The 20,160-nt window shown below is 41.2% G+C and overlaps 1 protein-coding gene and 1 long non-coding RNA gene across 4 annotated transcripts; one reads left to right on the forward strand and one right to left on the reverse strand.

Moving 5' to 3' along the window:
* The first annotated feature begins 1,315 nt into the window (after positions 1-1,315).
* abi3bpa (ABI family, member 3 (NESH) binding protein a) lies at positions 1,316-20,092 on the forward strand. Of its 3 annotated transcripts, XM_077616998.1 has the most exons (21): positions 1,316-1,546; positions 6,702-6,881; positions 6,953-7,021; positions 7,100-7,232; positions 7,635-7,825; positions 7,967-8,010; positions 8,474-8,519; positions 9,361-9,426; positions 9,565-9,642; positions 11,795-11,956; positions 12,600-12,656; positions 14,244-14,306; positions 15,331-15,453; positions 15,775-15,864; positions 17,229-17,441; positions 17,511-17,619; positions 18,270-18,349; positions 18,446-18,475; positions 18,547-18,705; positions 18,800-18,922; positions 19,118-20,092. In XM_077616998.1, the coding sequence occupies exons 1-21, from the start codon at positions 1,438-1,440 to the stop codon at positions 19,231-19,233; spliced, it is 2,241 nt and encodes a 746-aa protein (XP_077473124.1). In that variant the 5' UTR covers positions 1,316-1,437; the 3' UTR covers positions 19,234-20,092. The 3 variants fall into 3 exon arrangements, with proteins under 3 accessions (XP_077473124.1, XP_077473123.1, XP_077473122.1); XM_077616997.1 differs by lacking the exons at positions 9,361-9,426; positions 9,565-9,642; positions 11,795-11,956; positions 12,600-12,656; XM_077616996.1 differs by lacking the exons at positions 11,795-11,956; positions 12,600-12,656; positions 14,244-14,306; ... (7 more) ...; positions 18,800-18,922; positions 19,118-20,092 and adding exons at positions 10,160-11,251; positions 11,356-11,753.
* LOC144086845 (uncharacterized) lies at positions 2,156-17,436 on the reverse strand. Its single transcript, XR_013304587.1, has 5 exons — positions 17,300-17,436; positions 16,991-17,108; positions 16,845-16,918; positions 14,673-14,754; positions 2,156-2,242 (listed from the first exon to the last, which is right to left on the reverse strand). It is a non-coding gene; the product is annotated as an uncharacterized LOC144086845 (long non-coding RNA).
* Positions 20,093-20,160: the final 68 nt, after the last annotated feature.

The following is a 20,160-nucleotide window of genomic DNA, read 5'->3' on the forward strand; positions in this document are numbered from 1 at the left end:
AATATAATGGTAGTCCTTAACGATTTTTGGATTTCCAAAAGCTGACTCAGTGTGCGTGTGTGTGTGTGTGTTTATTCGGTGCCGTCAGGAGCCAATCTGGAAGCCAAAGCACGGTGTGGGGATCATCAGAGTCTTCTCGAGCAGATCAAAAGGATGCTTCCAAATTTGTTCGGCGGTCACGCGTTGTTGGTATCGTCAATGTTTGCCGAGCCCGTCATGCTCCGAGTTTTTGAACAGGGAATATACGTGCAAATATACGGTTCGTCAATGCACTCAAAGTAATTGAGTGCATTATGCTCTTGTTAAAAGTCCCATGAAATGGTAATTATGTCAAAAAAATGAAAATGCATGCTCTTATGCATTTACTTTGTGGAGAATTAATAAAATTAGTCAAACAGGATTATGTATTTATTTTTAAGACATGCCAATGATGCTATCGTATTTATTTATTTATTTTTATCCAAGACTTTCATAACCCCGTGGTTGAAGCTTTTAAGGACTATATCACCGACTTTTCCAGAATGTTAAACCATAGCAAATGTGTGACGGTTCAAATCAGATTTGAAAATATCAGATGATAAACTACTTCTAAATGAGCAGCAATTGGTCCTAATGCTTTGGCGAATGGTTGGCTTTTGGCTTTGCAGATTGACAGCAAAGAAATGTTAGTAAACAGATAAATCTTTGGATTCCTGACAGAAAGTGATGTTAGATGATTGCCTGCAGCAAACTAATAGGAAACAGCACAAAAGTTGGAAATCATTGCATGAGAGCAGTTTGCACCCGAGGAGAGACAAAAAAAACCAACACTTAAAAGTGAAGGTAATCATGAAAAGATGAGAATAATTGCAAAAACACAAGTAGGTAGGGCTGCCTACCCCACCTTTCCAAAATTGTGCACCCGCCCTCTATAGTTATAATACTGCATTCCCAAAAGGTCGAAATCATATTGGTTGTTTTTCTAAAAATTCTCGTAAAATAAATGCAAAGGTCTGTAATGTAGATGTTTTAAACGTGCAACAAGCACTCCCAGAAAGAAGCAGGAGGAAGGGAGAATGAAAACAATGACTTGTGTCAGAGGGCCTCAGCTGTAGATGGAAACCAGAAATCGGTGTGGACCAACCAGACGAAGCAAGGAGGGAAATTATTTTAGAAGAAAAAAAAAAAGAGAAGAGAAGAAGAGGGTGGGAGGTTTGGCGAAAACTCCATGTGGAGAAAACGCCAGTGTGTTTGGCTCCCTCTGACCCCTCCCCTCCATCAGGGAGGTATAGAAGGTGCGGCAGCATCCGGACCTGCAGTCAAGTGTGCTGCACAAGTCCCGCACTTCTCAAGAGAAACAACCTGTCGTCTGCACCTCCTAACCCAAGCCACCTAAACCCCGAGACGACAGCGCTCACAGATTCCTCCCAAGATTCTACGGCATCGAGGTCGGCAGGCATGACAAGGATGCGGCAGCGACGCTCGCCCGGCTTTCTGGTCCCCTTCTTTGTGGTGCTCATCGCAGGGATAGTTTTGTCGGGTCCCTCCACGCCGCGTAGGAACAGAGGTAGGGACTGCCTACATTATATTTGTGTGTGTGTGTGTCCAAACTACGGCCCGTGTCACTTATAATTGGCACACAGTAAACTATGAAAAAGGCCCAGACAGGCTTTGCATGTTGCCATACTGCTCATCTTTAACACTAGATGGAGGTAATCACTTAAACAGTCTCTCCATGAGCTCAAGGTTCAAAACCTGACATGTTGAAATCAATGTAAAATTACAGTATTTTTTTTTCTGCATAAAAAAATATACAAAAATAATAATAATTTAATGTGATGAAATGAGCTATCTTGTTTGTGCTATTGTAATTTTATGCTGGTCCTGGATATTTTCGTTTTTGCGCAAGGTAAATATAAAAATGTCTTGCAATACCCTTTTTATTAATTATTTAGTTGCCTGTAGCCCATAAGTTATTCACTGTCATTTAAAAACGTAGGCATTAAACCCATTTTAAAAATTGGAGCGTTGGCATTGAGTGGTCATGTTTCCAATTCAATTTGATAAATGTACATTTTTAAAAAGACAAAAATTAAAAGCTCTACGGGTTCTTTGATTTGGGCTTGACAAATGCCAATGACCGTCAATGGAAAAGATGTCCGTCTTTACCTGTCAGACTCACCTGAAAAACTTTTTTTGATGAGGCTTCAGAAAATGATGACAGATGATCTTTCGATGTCATCCAACAAGTGCAATGAGGACCCTGTAAGAAAACAGAAAGAAAATTATATTTTTTTGCAAGAAAATAATCAGGTAGGCAAATATCCCATTCAATGTCTCTCTTTTGCGATTTTGACAAAACCTAAGCAGCCAGAGCTCATTGCAAGTGTTCATTTTCCAGAAAACTAGAACGCCGACTGAGGAGATTGGATAATTGAGTCACTGATTGACAATCTTAGTAAACAGAATATTTTCCTGTCTCATATTGCAGAAAATCAAAACCCTCTGCCATATACACGGCAATCACAATTGTGGTGAATTTATAATGTCGGAGCCCCTTTGAAGACTTTGACGCTTGTAAAAAATGATTTGATGTGAGCAGCCAGCAACCCAACTTCTACTTTGGTTAGCGTTGCTGGCAGGAGTTAGCTTGCGGGCCAGTCACGGTGAGCAGCTTTGCCCTTGTTTTTCCAATTTCGTCTCGGTGGGAAAAGGCAGGTTGGGGTTTTTCTTGGCTCCAACATTTGACTTGAGAGTCAATCACATTATGCAATGAAGTGTTTATTTCTTAAAGCATTGATGCTGGCTTATTCTTAGCTCAGTCAAAAAATATGTCTTGAATTGGTGCGTACAGTCGTTCTTCAAGATAGACAGGAAAGACTGTTGTCAAAATGTCCAGGTTCTGTCTAGTGACCAGATGTTAGCGACTTATGTTACAACAGCCTTTGCCAACTTTTTAGGCAATGCAAACCATCACCATCTGTTGAAAGTCTGTTTAAACTTAATATTCGAGAAAATGTGACTAAATGAAAAGAAAAATGCAACAAAGCACTCTTGAGCATTTGTATTTATCGTCTTGGCAGAGGAGAGATGCAGTGGTGAAAGGTGGAGTGATAGTATATTTAATTTTTACACATTCAATGGTGGGTGTTGAGTTATAAAATGTATTGTTTTCTTGAATGTCTTTTTGAAATACACGAGCGCCATCACACTTGCAAATGCAAGTGTGCCATTTTTGAGAACATTCTTGTTCTCTACTAGCCCTGGAAGAGTCTTGTCAGACTCTTTGATTCATCAATCACACAGTTCCACCTTGACAACCTCAAGTGTCCAATCACTCCACGACCATCTGATGACCGAGCCAATCAGGAGAAACACTAACATACACACACACACACACACACACACACACACTAACTCCTAATGCAGTTTTATCTTTGTTCTGAAACATTTAAAATGTACATCATAACTTTTCATGCATTTCAAACACAAAAAAATCCATCTACAAATGCTTCTGTATTGCATTTGTTTCAACTATTAGTTGAGTGAGGAACATATCCCCAACACCAACAATGAACAAGACTTCACTGTGTCTTCAAACCTTGCATCTAATTACCGAGCCTTAAAGTCAAATGTCCGGAGAAGAAGAAAAAAATTCCAAGAAAACAATCTATGACATCAACACTAAAATTAATTCACGACTGACCCACATTCAGACAAAAGAAAAAAAACATGGAAAAGTTCTAGAGATGGAAAGTTGAAGACAAGAAAGGAAGACTTGTCGGATGGACTTGGAATCCCAGAGTGTCAAGATGATGGAACGATAGCCACTTCCACATATTGGATGGGAGAAGAAGAATGGGATTTAGCGATGCCTCCAGGGGGGAAAAAAGCAGCTGTGGCGCTTTTAAAAATATACCCCCATCCATTTATCGTGTGTAAACAGCACGATGGCCGCCAAGAAAAATTTGCGGAGTGCGATCCCTGGCACGAGTATCTCCCAATGGACCGGGGATTGTTCCACAATAGACACTTTCTGATTTATCGACGATATTCCCTGAGGTCCCATTCGAGCTAATATAGGTCAATGTAACTTTCATTGCCTCCACGCCATCTAAATTATTTTCAAATGTCTCCTGGCGGCTGGCACCGAGCTCGGCGAGATTTTCACACTCCATTGCACTAAACGGAGTTGGCCAAAAAACATCTGTTTGGGCTCTTCTATCTACCTCCCATCTCAAGCTTGACATCACCTCGTGCGAGTTGCAAGCGGCCGAGGGGGGGATTTACCGACGTCGCTCGATTTAATTTATTTAAACGATCGTGCATGTGAGGGGATCCGTGCAGTTTATCGGGCAGAAGCATAAAGTTTATATACTCATTTAGTTTGGAGATGAGAGCAGATGCGCGACCACAGCGACTTTAACAAAGACACTTTTTGTCTTAGGATCCAACAAGCTGTGTTACAGCTGTCACATTTCTGTCATTCTTAAATCAGCGGAAAACAATTTATAACAAAATCATTTAGAGCGATAAAAACTCGCTGATGCTAATTCCCAATGTTAGAAATAGGAGAGTATCTCAGCATGCAAAGCCGCAAACTGCAGTTTTAAGGATTATGCTAGCACCTCAATATGTTAGTACAATCCTTTTGTGGACTAATGAGTTGCAGGGTTCAAATGTTCACCATTGTTGACTGTAAAAACTGTTAAAACCAGGAAGTTTGAACAATTCTGACAAAAAATGTCATTAAAAATCTGCCAAAATCAACAAAATTACAAAAACGGATCCTTAAACTAATTAATGAATTACATTTAAATCGATGCAACTCTAATGCTACAATTCAATGTCAAACTAGGGGTGCAAAACATTATCCTGTGGGTTGTAATTTGGAGTGAATCTAAAAAATTACTGCACAAAAGGGTGACACAAAACTTGACGTTGCCCATGTTGTGGTACTTTGAGGTCACAAAGTATCATGGAAACTTGTGGTCAAAGCTGACGTGGGTGTTTTTTTTCCTCTCCATGATTAAGTGACTCCCTTTCCCAGAGGAACATGCATCACTAGGTGATAACCTTCTGGTTGGAACCAAGCTCCACTATCCACTTTGAGGGTGTTGCTCTTTTTCAAGCTAACTGTGTGATCTGCGTGTTTCCTGGAGAATTCTACGGTAGAATACAACAACTGTAAATGCTCCACTGAGGCAAATAGAATTTTGATATAGTAGATGATCATCTATGTATACTAAAACCTGCACTATTCAGTCAAACAATGGCACGTAATACTGTTTAGTCTGAAAATCTGGCAACTAAAATTGTTCCGAAACCAGTAACACGACATCTTGAAGAAATCTGGGCAACAAGCCAGTAGGGGTTTGAATCCCAATGAGCACACTCACAGCACTTAGTAATGTAAGTACACTGGTTGATTGATGGCCCGATGATCAAATCATCTAGATCGAATCACTCCACTTGGGAAATATTGATAAGTCTAAACAGTTCTTCAGCAGCTTGCGGGCCAAATGGTCAAACGTGCGGATGAGTCCTGAGTCCAAGCCAGACCTTGCTCGTATTGGATACTGAAAGCGCACCACCAGATGTTTCCTACTTGTCGAGCCAGTCTCACGTGCTTTTGAGGGGAATATTGATGCGAGAAGCAAAAATAAATGCCTTGGACAGAGGTTTTCATCGGGAACACAGAGCTGGAAAAGCTAAGAGGGTATTTTTCAAATCCAGGGCTTCCCCTTTGCAAGTGTCTCATTGGGGTCTGGCAGCTGCTAGTGTTATTCGGCATGCAAAGTTCCACTATTTCATTTGCTGCCCCGATCCAAGCCAAAGACATGTGCTTTAGAGAGTTTATTGTTTGTATTCAGAACTACAAAGGACGGAGGTTAAAGCCGCTACAGCCTCCTCCGTCACTCCAGCACCCCTTTTAAACCATAAAAATCCACTAATTGCTTTGTTGTCATTGTTGGTTGTGACGCAGATGAGAGAAAGGCGAACCAGCATTTCCACAAAAACACACTGAATTTCAACAACTTGCCAATCGTTCTTTTGTTGCGTCGGATAATTTACGACCTAAGTAATTGTCATTTATCAATCTATGAGCCAAGTGTCCGTCATCAATCACCACTGTGACCCAGATAACTCATCCAAGAATCATGACTTCCTATAATTAATGTCTGCAATAAATTAGCAGAATTTTGACACAGATATCGAGTTAAGTGTGAACATGAGGTAATCACGCTGGGAAAATGCCACTGAATCAATTGAGTGTGCCTAATTTTCACTGATAGCTTTGGCCATGTGTTTCACCCATATAATCAAGGTCTGTACGCACCATTTGAATCTGGTCAAAGCCAAAGACTTATGGAATTTGGACATTGCTGGATAAAAACTAAACATTTCAGGGCAACAGTGATCACCTATTCTTTTTTCCACTGTGGAACTTACATTATATACAAGACATCTGTTGAAGCTTGAACCTTGAGGGACTGAGGTATTAAGAGACTCAGATCTTATTGAGAGCAATCAAACTTTGTTACCTGCACGTATTGACAAAAAGCTGTTTGTTTTCTAATACAGTCAACATCTGTCTATTAAATATGGTTCCAATTTGCTAGCAATCAGATGAAATCTCTTGGACGAGTTGCTTTTTGAAAGACCCCAGGCCTAAATTGACTCAAGGAAGCCTGATTTTGGGATTTTTTTTGTCCTATCAGTCCGACGTCAAAACATGAAGGTCCGCATCAACGCCACGGGTGACACCATCGTGATGAAGTTCGTACGTCCCAACACCGACACCAAGCTGGAGGGCTACATCCTGGGCTACGGCAGCAGCATGTTCTCGAAACAGTTCATTCCGCTCCCGGAGAATGGGAAGCCTTATGAGACGGAGTTTGGTGAGCGTGATCAAAAGATGCGCCTTTTCAACGATCAAGCTTTTATTAACTTCTGAATGTTGTGGCTTCAGACGCAGAACCCAAATACCTCATTGCCGTCCAGCCTATCCCAACCAACGATATCAAAAAGCACTGCACAGGTATCTTTTTTTTCTTTTACTTAAAAAGTATTTAAATCCAAATGTAGCTTTTGGGTGTTCATGACCATTCATCTGCAGGGAAAGTGGAATTGGATAAGCCACTTCACTTGGTTATCGGATCAGTGACACCCACTTCAGTTTTGCTCTCCTGGGGGACCATGCTGAAAACTCCATATGAAGGGAACATCATGAATGACTGTCTCCAGGATGGGTAAGGCTTACACACAGTATGGTATTGTGGTTGATTGCCTATGCCAGCAACATTGAACAAAATTCCACTACCTTGAAGGAGTCTGTTGGTCTGCTTGTTTAAAAAGTAAACAGGTTGGAAGCGAAGCAACGGAAAGCATGAAGGATGCCAAATGTAACGGTACCACCTTTGTGGAAACTGGGCTTGAACTCAAAAATATTCTTTCAGGCTTTGTCCATACAAATATAATTCCAAATGGGCAGATTTTGGTCTTAAGAACACAATTTTATGTAAAGGTCTGGCTAGGTTAGGACTGTCACTAATGTTTGTAGAGTGAGAATGCCAGGAAAATGCTGGTAAATTGTCAGCAAACATTATCTATAGGTAGTGTCAATATTTTGCTATCCTTTGTCTTTGGTTCAGACACTACACAGTGCGTTACCGGGAAAGGAACAGAAAGTGGAATTATCAGACCTGCCCAACTAGCGACACAGTTATTGACAATCTCAAGCCCAATGCAGTGTACGAGTTTGGTGTCCAGCCCAGTACAAAAGACAAAACTGGTTCATGGAGTAAGCCTGTCATCCACAACATTAGCTCAGGAGGAGTTCAAGGTAGGTTTGACCGCCATCACTCATAATGCAAATTCAAATTTCCTTGTTTCGGCCAGCTTTCGGTAAAACCAACAATCAAAATCTGAACAAAACCTCTGTTTGGCAATGTAGCAACTTATTTAGGCAACTTTCTGTTTCCAGAGAAAGTCATCAGAAAAATCTACAAACGTCCCATTGGCCCCGTGGTACGTATCCTTGTTGTTTGAAAATGAGATCGGAGTCAATGTCATAACTATGTTGTTTCTTACATGAGGAATTTGTTGAACCAATTCCTCAACAAATAGATAGCTAGATATGTTGACGCTAATGAAAACCAACAGCTCGGCTCATAATAAGCCTATTTATTCAGCCAGTCTGTGTGTTGGGAAGAACTAATACGCCCTGGAGAGCTGTTGTACAGTTTTGCATGTGTACGCTATTCTCCGGTTTGTTTGCCTCATTACCTTCCCTCCCAGCTGCCAAATGGAAACGGCGCGAGTACAGCCAGGTCCTGACGAGCCAAGTCCGCCTGTACTTTGCTAGCCTCTCAGTTTAGTCCAACTTAAAGTCTTTCCTGGCAGCAGGAGTTATCAATTTATTTGTCCTGATCATAGCGACTGTGTTATTGACCAAATCTTCCCCTTTGTTTGTTTTTTTTCAACCCACTAGAAACCCATAGCACAAGGTCCTCACTTCCCCTTTTCTCCTCGCCATGGTAAGTTAAAGACAATTTTTTCGTGACTATGAATGTTTTTAGTGACCTGTCCATAATGTGGGTTTTTTCCGTTTGGCTATGAACTTTATGTCTAAACACTGGATTTTTTTTTCAGACCCATCCATCAAATTTTGATTTATTTTCATTTAACAGAAAGCTGTTTTTGTGCAAGACTCCAGAACATTTTGCTTATTTAGCGGCTCAATGCAATACGACAATACATTCACCAAACCAACAAATTACTTACAATTGTGTGCTATAGCATCCATCCCAAATACAACATTATGCACTCAATTATGTGATTACCATAGCGTGATGCTGAACATGTTATGATGCATCTACATACTAACTAATTAACGCAAGTGTACATGGCAACATGAATATGACTTGAAATGCAACAGAAAATGAAACAATTGTAGACACCAAATTACAGAATTTCAAAGTGATAGTACAAGTCAGATATACCAATGACACAAGAAAGAAAAGATTATTAGCATCATACTTTCATCTCTTATTCTTATTTATGCTGTTTTTCCCTATTTGGATCACCACATCTTGAACAAGTAGTCTATACTCAATCTATACATAGTCAATTTTTCTAATACCAATACCACATACAGTTTCCATAATAACATCCACTCATTAACACAGACTACCTCTCATTAGATGTGATAAACTGTCTTTTACAGTACCCAAGTGAATTAATGTGAACTGATAATCCTTTGGGATGACTTGTCACAATATACTCCCATCGAACAAACGCTTCCAATTTCTTTTGCAGGACTGACATATCTTTTGTGTTGACTTCTCTACAATCTAACTTCTCTTCCTTTACTCTCAGTTCTTCACAATAGGACGCAGGGCAAACTACCACGCTCCCGGCACATAACCCCAAAGACAACTCTTGGTAATGTTTTTTCCCCCAAACCTGCAAGAAAATTATACTACTAAGCAACATAACCTCTTTGTCGCATAGGATAGCAGCAACATTGACTCTCCTGTTTACACTTCTTTCACATGATCTAATGTGCAATATATTTGTCAGCTCCCACCACATCTACTAGACAGGAACCTCAGTCTACCACTGGACCTGCGACAACTGTGACTACTAAACAGCCAATTGGTAAATAGTGATTCAGTTAAAATTAGCCTGCTACCAGAACGAATTTGCATTGAATTGATGATGAACGATAAAAATAACGGACTGCCGAAAAATTCAATCCATATATATTATTCTAGCCTTAGAATGACAATGTTTCAACTTTGGCTCTGCTGTTTTTGGACTTACTCTCTAATTCCGTTTTGTTGGAATTCAAACCAATTGGGAAAAGCCATAAGGCAATCCATCAATCAACAGTTAATAAAACCTTCTTTCCTAGTGTGTAAGTGAAACAGCCTTTGGATTGATACCATACAAATTTTGGCTAGGATGACGGCATTGCTTTGAGGCTGAATGAATCATTGAAACTTGAGTCAGGTAAAAGATCATGTGAAACTGAAAACTAAGCCAATCATCATAAAGTCTGCACTCTTCTGTTTTTATTTTCTTTGCTTTTTTTGGTTAGGTCAGTTGTTTTGGTTTCTCATAAGTGAATAAGAAATTCACAAGAAATATTTTCTGTCTCTCACACGCCACCCAGGAGGAGGTCTCTCCAAATCTGTCATTCCTCCCTTTCACGAGGTCCCCTCAGTTCCTTACCTCCATCTACCACTTCAGAATTCAGATCCAACAGCTTCTATGTCAGTCCCAAAGAAAAATGATGGACAATCCCAAATTCATGCATCCCCACCATTATATTTTCACCAATCACCAAAACAATCCAAACCCAGACCACAACAACCCCAAACAGTTCCTCCACCAAAACCTAATTCTTACCACCCATTAGATTTTCCAGGTGTATCCCAACATGGACCAAATCCAGATCTAGAACTGCACACCATCACACACTACCCGATTCCAAAAGATTACCATGCAACAACCCAATCTACAACTCAAGCACAACCCCAGTCAGAAACTGCATCAACATCCAAGACCCGGACCGAATCAAAAACTCAGACAAAGTTACACCTAACTCGGGCTCAGACCACAAGTCCACCTGGTCCAAACCAGGATTTAATAACCCATTTTATACACTTAACGCAATTAACAAATAAGCCTCGGGCAACAAAGCAACGTCAACCTTGGAGGCAAAAAATTCAAACAAATTCTCGTGCTATACCTAAACACTCACCCCAAGCTTCAATTCAGCCACAACTCGAAACACAACCTGAATCAACGATCCATTTTGAGACAACTCTTCAATCCTTTACTCAACTAAAACCTTCCCCAAATCCTGGACTGACCACAGAGAAACAGTTCATAGTTCCATCCACATCCAAACCAAGAACCAATTTGTTAATCCCCATGACACCACCTTTATATCGGAGAACGACCCAGCCAAAATCAAAGTCCCAACAAAAACTCCAGCCAGGTCAGCCAACCAAGTCCATTACCAGACATGGTCAAAGTAGCCAACCAGAAGCACCAGATAGAACGCATAAACGGTCCCGCTCTCATTCCTCGCCCAAAACCCCACCCCAAAGAAAAGCTGCATCCCAATCCCCATCCCAAACCAAGACTGACACTGCACCAAAGTCGCAAGCAGAACCTCAACCCGGAATTGAGATTCAGACTGGCGTCAGGACTGACTCTATCCCTATTGAGATACCTCCATTGCAGGCACTTCCCACTGGTAAACGCCTACTTTCCACACCTCATATGCTCAGACAGATATTGTAAAATGTCAAAATGACCACAAATACCCTTTAGAATATACATGAGTTTTTTCCCATACAGCTCCTAGTCCACCGGAGAAGGGAAAACCTCTGCCAATTCCAGCCCCGGCTGCAGAGAAGCCTGATAGTTACAATCTTGGTAAACGCCACAACAAGTTGGTCACATTACCATCACCGCTTTACGTGACATCCAGTCGCAACTGAAATCATTAGATGATATCACCGCTTCCCCATCTCCATCTCCATCCTTAAACCTACGTCATCGTCCCTGTCACCCTGTGTGCTGTGAATCACGGCCCGGCCGAATATCCTAACCCCCCACCCATTCACAAAATAGCGCAGTGTGCCATTCATGTCTCTCTGTCATTTTTCATTCCTTGGTCTCTCGCTCGTCTACATTCCTATCACCAGTGTGCAGTGTCTTTTGTTCCATTTAGGTAGAGCTTTTCCAAGCCGCAATTAGATGGCTAACCTTCCCGAATGCCTCTCTTCTTATCTAGGTACCGGTAGCCGGAGAGCTGAACCCCCTCGTTCCCCCACAACCTTTTCGGCTATACCTGGAAGAAGAAACACAACATTTTCCCGCGTCCGGCCACCAGCTCACTTCCCTCGAAATGGTGTCAGACCGTTCTCCACCTCACACAGCTCTAGGATCTCTGGGGGTAATGGAGATGACTCTCTTCCTCTACTCTGAAATCCTGTTTCTATTCTCCTGTTATTCTGCAGCTCTGCTTTTCCAGATGACAACAGATGGCTCCAGGTTGAGCGCAAACTATATGCAATCATTGAAAAGCGTATGCCCTTTAAACTTTCTTTTCTGCTCTCGTGCCTCTCGGGCGCCAAGAAACCCCCTGCGCTTGCACCACGTGTGCTCTTTTGCGGTGTACTTTACACGTCTGCCACGAGTTAAAATTTACAGCCTGAACCTCAGCATTGTTAATAGGATTTCTATCCGCTTGGCCCTGTTGGATGTCTGGCTACAGACCTGGCAAAGACATGGCACATTTTACACCTAGCATGCCAAACCAAGCAGAGTCCAGGCGGTTCCACCGATCTTTTTCCTCAGTTTGTCTCATCCTTTCCTAAACATGCCCACCGACACCTCAGAAAAATTACAGAATGGAGAATGAGAAAGGCCAAAGTTTAAGATTGTCATATTGCCATGACAGTTCCAGTTTCAAATCCAGCTCATCTCGTAAAAACTAGGTCAAAGACATCTTCAGCTTTGTTTCCCCTCCCTGAACATTGGCAAAACTGACTGTGACAGCACACACTTTATGACTGACCCTCTTCTCCCTCCAACAGTGCACCATAGGAGCAATGCTCTACCCAAACCTGGAGCATGGCCCAACGAGAAACCTGGTAAAGACTAACATCAAAATCTCCTTTCAGCGTTGCACCCACACTAACATTGTGGCAGTACGTCCTGACCCAGAACATTTCATTTATAATCATCATCATCATCATCATCATCAGTAACAGTCGACTAATCCTTCATATTGGCTGTCAGAACTTTTGTGGCTCTTTTCGTTTGTTGTTGAAAATAGGCCGGCCCAGAACCAGTTCAGCGAGCATGGGCATAAATCAAAACTTGAAGATAAAACTTGTCGATCATTTGGAATATTTTCCATTGGAAAAGTCCTTCTTCCAAATTGGAGTTGTAGAGTAAAAAAAAGCTCAAATTTACTGAAAACTCAATGTTTTCTTAAGGGATCTATTCTGGCTTTGTTTTTTTGCTGTATAAAACAGCAACGATACGAGACGTGTTCTGCTGACAGCACATTCGATGCATTACTGAGCCTCAATTCTTCACCCAGTTAAGCATGACATCATGTTTATGTGCTTGTCAGACCAAGATAATCACTGACGTTTACCTCATGGCCATACAGTATTTCGCCTGATACTTATGCCTGCATGTTTGCCATTAGCTGTCTTAATACCGAGGCTCATCAGTGAGAATCATCGGCGGTATGTCTTGTCAATTCCTCCAGGGAATTTAAGCCTGAGGTCATTGATTACAAGGGTGAAAGAAAATATGTATTTGGATCACTTAGAATAGCATAACGTAACAAGAATAAGCACTGACATATCTCAGTGATAAGGGAATGAAAAATGATCAAAATTGTATCGCAGCTGAGAAACTCCAATTCAGGGAATGGCAAGCGAGACTCAGCGTTTCCTCTTCTGTGATTTAGTGCGATCTGCAAAAGCCAACACCACAATAAATCGGAGTTTGTGGCAAAGCTGTTTCCATTACAGGTCGCCTCGCGAGTGATTATATTTCCATTCTGATTTTTTTTCAACTCATCCATCACTTTTAGGGGTGAAATTAATTGGCGAGGACTATCAAAGCTCGCAAGCCTGCAGTGCTTTAAAAAATGAATCACTTTTCCAAAAATAAAATTGTTGCTCTCATTCCTCTCCCCAGATCAATAAACCAATTTTCAGGCCAAAATGATGTTTTTGTTTGTAGCCACGTATAGCAGAAGTTGCAAAGCGCCTGGCTTGGATGTGCTTTGATTCGAGATGGGCTAAAAAGCATCTAATCGATTCATTGTTTTTCACAAATCATCGCTCTCGGAGTGTTCTGCTCCAATGCCTACGCCATGGGGGCAGACCAATTCACCATGCCGATATAATATTCGCCAAAATGCCACCTGAATGAATCAGCATCCCCCTGAAGCTATTGCCATTCCCCGACTGCAATTGATAAACAATCAGTGAATCGATTAACTGCCCATCCATTGCTCCTGTTGTTGCTTTTGTGTATCACTTCATTTTTGTTCACAGCTCATACTATTCCCCATCGATTCCTAAATGTAAGCTTCTTAAACCACCACTGTTTTGTTTCCAGTTATGAACCTCTTCTCCTGCAGTGCAGATCACCTATTTCTTTCTGACTTAGACATGTATTATATACAATGTTCTAACCTATGTTTATCCCTGCAGTTCTGCGGCCATCTGTTCCCATTAACAAGAGACCCAACCTTGTGGGGATGCCTAACGAACATGGTGAGACAGTTACGAACACTGCATGTATATCATAGCACACAATTTAATTGTCAGGTTACTTCATTGACTTCACTGCATCTTTTCAGAGTTGAATTTCAAAAAAAAAAAATGCCACTCACCATTTTCAGATTCTGCCGTTACAAATTTTTTTAGAGCAACCCATTTACTAGGGAGAGATAACTGAACTGATCTGACCACGTCATTTCTAGATCGGAATTTGATTAAAATGTATTTATTTTTATATTTCAGTTCTAACTCATTGGCTGACATTTTACAACCATAGACATTCCATCCCTTTTGATTGGGAGTGTTGGCAGCAATCGTTTGTTCATAAATTGAAATAACATAGACAATAGAGTAGCATACCTTCATGTTGTAAAGTACATGGAGTACTTTTTGGAGAATAGTCTTCTCTTCTCATCATCTTGGAAGGGTCCAACTGTGAGTTCTTAGGGAAAAAGCCAAAACAATGCCAAGAATGTGTTAATTATTTGATCATCAGAGAGGCATGTATTTATTTATTTTGCCACATTAAGCAAAAATATTTCTTGAATTCCGTCTCCTTGAGTTTGCATGCAGTGATTCATCTTCAGCCGTCAAACCGATTCATTTCATTCCACATTTCCCCTTAATAGTCCCACCGCAACGTTTTGTTTGTGACATTTTCCTTCTTCTCGCCGCAATTTATTTCACCTTTGACAAGTTAAAAGTGTGGACAGAACAGAAGATGAACACTCAATAAAAGGCACAATTTGGACCGCACAAGAAAATAATTGAGCACAATCTGTGTAAACTCTTTGGAGTATCATTTTTGTTGTTACCTTTCCATTGTCAGTCAAATCAATTGTTTCGTAATGTCTGACCTTTGCCATGGTTAAACAAAAAAAAACTTTTGCAAACATTTTGCATCCAAAAAAGGACACAGCTTCTTTGCAAGGATGGCCAAAGCAGATGGAACACAACTGTGTGCGAGTCACATGATGAAGTAAGCCCCCAATTCCCCTCCCTTCCTTCCTTGCCTCAGATAAACCCATGGACCTCAAACAAGGCGACAAGGAGTCCATCTTGAAGCCATTCCCCCTGGTCACGTCCAAACCGAAGCATGAACGGCGACAGCAGACAACGACTACTACTCCATCATTAAACAGTAGGAAACTAAGCCTTATTTTTCAATGATGTAAATATGCTTTTTGATACCTGTATGCTCAATGTAAATTCAGCCATCAAGTGGTTAATGTACTTTGTTTCATTGATCATAAAGCCTTCCATATGGAGCAATTGATCTCAATGAGCAAAAAAGTTGACAAGGAAATAAAAGAACACGTGATTTTGGGCTGTTGTGAACGCTCAAGCAGGTGTTGGACAGACGAGATGTTGACCTGAGCCAGAACTCGAAAAAAAATGCTGACAGAGCATCCTGCCAGGTACTGGCGGCAAGCAAACTAACCTCTCTCCTTCCTATCTACAGGCAGCCGCTATGAAATAAATGAGAATTCCTCCATATTCAGGCCACTGCCCGCATCCGATGTGGACATTATGGGCAAGAAACGATATGTGGGTAAGACTGCAAAATGCATTTTTTCCCTATCCAAGTCCACTGTCCCCCCCATTATTTGTTGGACCACATTAGAAAAACTATTAAACTCTGGAACAGACCAGGCCGAACCGATTAATTGTCAAACCACGCATTCCATTTGTCATGTGATCTAAACCATGTAAAAACCCAGACCACCCAACTGGTAAAATGACACCAATTAACAATTCGACAATCCAAACAGGCCGTCAAATGATAAAAACTCACTGTGAATAATAAAAATAAAAAAATAGTCTCAAGTAGTGGCAGTTGATGTTATTATAATCTAGCATAAAGATCCTCTAGACTCAACATTACTGCTTTAATTCCAACAAATGCGAGAAAAAGTATTCCATGGAACTTGTTTACATTTTACAGTGTAAATAGATACCAAAGCAGGTGGGCTACTACTTGATTAATCAAGTCATCAGATAACTAACAGTTAATGCGTTGCAGACTCATCTTAGGAGAAGATAAAGTGTTTAGGCTTAAAATGACATTTATTTTGCACATCCATTGGCGTTAGGATTGCAGTTTGTGTAAATCACAAATATGTATTTACATATTGAATCAGAAGCTAAACAATCTTGTACATTCTGTATTAATACATAAAACACAAATTAACTATCGCTGACATATTGAAATCAGCGTTTTACTCACGGAAAATGTAATATACACCGTGTCAAAAATAACCACATTAGTACCTTAGTTAGCCACAGTTAGCATTCATGATATACCTACAGTAAGTATGGTACTTGAACGCTATCTGCTAGCATAGCGACTCGCGCTAGCCTCGTGCTAATTAGCATAAAATTTACACATGAACGATCGTACTGTAACCACTACAGTATTATTCAACACTTCGATAACTTTTATGAATTCTCGAACAAGGCCTAGATCACCCAAAATAACATATTAGAACATATTTCAACACCGGGCCTTAATCTATACCACGTCCTGCTTACCTGGGCCCATTATGAGGTTGAACTCGACGATCACAGATCTCCACATCCTCATCAAAAACGCACGCCTCTTTGTCCTAACAAGTAAGCAACACGTTAGACACCTATATAAATTAGTTAACGATTGTTTTAGATGATTTTTGCATTACATTACATTCCGGAAGCGTGCTCTTCTCATTTAAGGTGCTGACGGGAGAAATGTCAATGTGGTAATGGCGGACGAGAGTTCAATTGACATTCACCTTTGCCACCAGGGGGCACTGTATCCTTCAAAACAATAAAACGAAATGCAACACTGTCAAAATAAACCCGCACAACGCCTTTTGATTAAACAAATTATCAGCGCCTTGATAAATGAAATGATGCACTAAATGCGTATTTGTACAGCTCCTCATGTCATCTACAAGACGGATAAGAAGCCGGACGAGCCTTGTTCAATCACATCCTCCTTGACTTACTTCCCGGACGAAGAGGACGGCAGCGATCAGAACGTGACGGCCGTTCCCCGCATCCCACCGTCCAATCTCACCGTTGTCACAGTCGAAGGGTGTCCATCTTTCGTCATCCTTGACTGGCAGAAAACTGACAACGAAACCAAAGGTATTGCAAAATGCCAAAGTTAGTTTGGGACAGATTAAAGCAAAGTATTATTGTCTCAACAATCTATAGAATACGAAGTCATATCAACGACTAAAGGACCAAATGGAGAAGAAGTGTCCATATTGACAACTACAAACCAGACTCACACGGCAGTGGAGAATCTAAAACCAGAAAGCAGGTATCCGACCGTTAAAATCGCAACCGAAATAATCACGTTCGTCCTTCTCCCAGTCACAACATGAATCAGACGCCTAATGCTGTCAATGGCACTGAAACATGAGCACTCAAAGTGGTGTTATCGCCTCAATTGCTTTGTTTTGCCAGTTTCAATCCGGTTGTTTTTATTAACTCTCATTCATCCATCACAGCGATTGTGATGGATTACAGCTCACACTTTCCAGAAGTTGTCTTAATTCAAGCATGCGTCCAAACCGCAAATGCAGATAAAGAACCACCAAACTCTTCTGGCCACACAAGTTGAACGTTCCCTTCCACTCACACAAACACCGAGTTTAAAATGAGCGAGAAACGAAATCATTTTTCACCATTTTGTTTGGAATCCTTGCAAAAATAGCCAAAGAGAAACAAAACCCAGAAAGGGTGGAGTGTTTCCCATTTTGCATGTGGACTTTTTAAGAGTTTACCAGACGCATCCCCCGAGACACTTTTTGCAAGGATATCTTAAGCCTCGGCACGTGGAATAACCATCAGCTGTTTGACTGCCGCGAGTGAGTCACATTGGCTCTGAAAAGGCGGCAATTTTCGATGGAAAGAATACGCCTCGAGTTCAGTTTATCCAGCGGATTGATCGTTTCTGTCTTGTTTCAGTTATGAGTTCAAAGTGACACCAAAGAATGAGCTGGGAACGGGACCGTCCAGCGAGCCAGTGTCGTTTAACACCGAGTCAGGCAAGTTTCATCCCCCAAAACACTCACGGGTGTCCAGCGAAAAACTCAAATGACTTGTTAGACATTGAAATAATATAATTTCTCTTCTCTACGCAGCTGACCCACGTGTGAGTGAAAATGTATCAGGTAAATATTGTCATTTCTTAATACAATATGAGCATCATGTCGGATAGTTACATATTAAAATCCCTTTTCAGGAAAAGATGCTCTTTGGACACAGTTCCCGTTCAAGACGGACGCCTACTCCGAATGCAACGGGAAGCAATACGTGAAGAGGACGTGGTACCGAAAGTTTGTGGGCATCCAGCTGTGCAACTCACTCAGATATAAGATCTACCTTAGCGACTCGCTCAATGGTAAATCCACAGAACAGAGCATTTTTTTCTGCATCCATTGACCTCACATTCTACCCAAGAGGGCCATATTTACGATTTGTTTCTGTACTTTCAGGCAAGTTCTACAACATTGGAGATCAATCAGGTTATGGTGAGGACCACTGCCAGTTCGTGGACTCGTTCCTGGACGGACGGACCGGGGCGCAGATGTTTGCTGACCAGCTACCATCCAGACCAGGTACTTATGGACAGTATAGCTCACTTTAACTCGTTGGATAAGGCAACCCTGCTAATGGGGTGAAGCCCAGGGGCCTATCGAGGCGAGTGGTCCTCACCCCCAGCCAATCCGGTCATTACAATTGAGACAAACGTGAAGTCATCCATCAGGCTATTCCAATATATGAATGACTTCGTTTGCTTTTGTTTGTTTCAGGTTACTTCCGAGCACTGAGGCAAGAACCCGTTAGCTTTGGGGACATTGGGGGTAAATCGCACGTGACTTACGTGGGGTGGTACGAATGCGGCACGCCCATACCCGGAAAGTGGTAATGCCTCCCTGCAGTTCCGAAGAAAGTCTAGAAGAATAGAAGCAATAAAGCCTAACCTGAAGGAAGTTGGTCTTCATTTCCATGGTGCCTTCAATCGGGTGTGGGGAATCCCACCCCATTTAGAAAGTCCCCCGAGGGTCACTCTAAATTTAGGGGAAAAAAACATTCACTATAAATTGTTAACATTTGTTGTTCAAAATTCCGCCGAATGTTTGAGAACTAGAAGGTGGGCTAACGGCTAACTCGCTATTGGGTCCCCTCTGCCATAGACATTGTAGATTGGGGGTAGGGGTCATCAAAGGTCACCACAGGTTGCGAAAACAATAGCAAGTGTGGACAAGGGCAAAAATGTTGATTATTCAGTTGTTATTGTGAAAAGTGTTGGGAAGCTGGCTCCCAAAATGTATCATACTATTTATCACGGGATGGTCACAGAATTATAGTGCGTGCTTGTACATTCCAGAGGACCAAGACTTGCATGGCTAGAAACAGACAAACACACACATTTGTATAGAGAAACAAGGTGCCACTCATAATGACTGTATACATTTGAACCATGTAAAATACGAGCACATTCACGCGAAACTAATTAATTGTTCGCCATTCCCGAGGAACCGCTATCAGTTGCAGATTGCACAGTATTAACTTTTTTGTTTATATATGTAAATGGAGGGAAATATTTTTGTCTACTACAGAAAGTTGGTCAGAATTGGAGCTTTTGCCTTTTAAAATGCTAATTTTTCTCCAATAAGATGGTATTTGTTGAAATATTTTGCAAGCTGTACATAATTTTCACATTTGCTTACAATTACTTTGTGCCGCAACATGATTTTCAGCATTAAATCTTGTTTTGATATCAACTGGTACTTGTTTGTGTTTTCAAAGGATACAACATGCCTTAACTGTATAAGGTTTGGCAAAAAAGTCA

Source organism: Stigmatopora argus, chromosome 13 (assembly GCF_051989625.1).
Source record: "Stigmatopora argus isolate UIUO_Sarg chromosome 13, RoL_Sarg_1.0, whole genome shotgun sequence".
In the NCBI taxonomy this organism is placed as follows: Eukaryota; Metazoa; Chordata; class Actinopteri; order Syngnathiformes; family Syngnathidae; genus Stigmatopora; species Stigmatopora argus.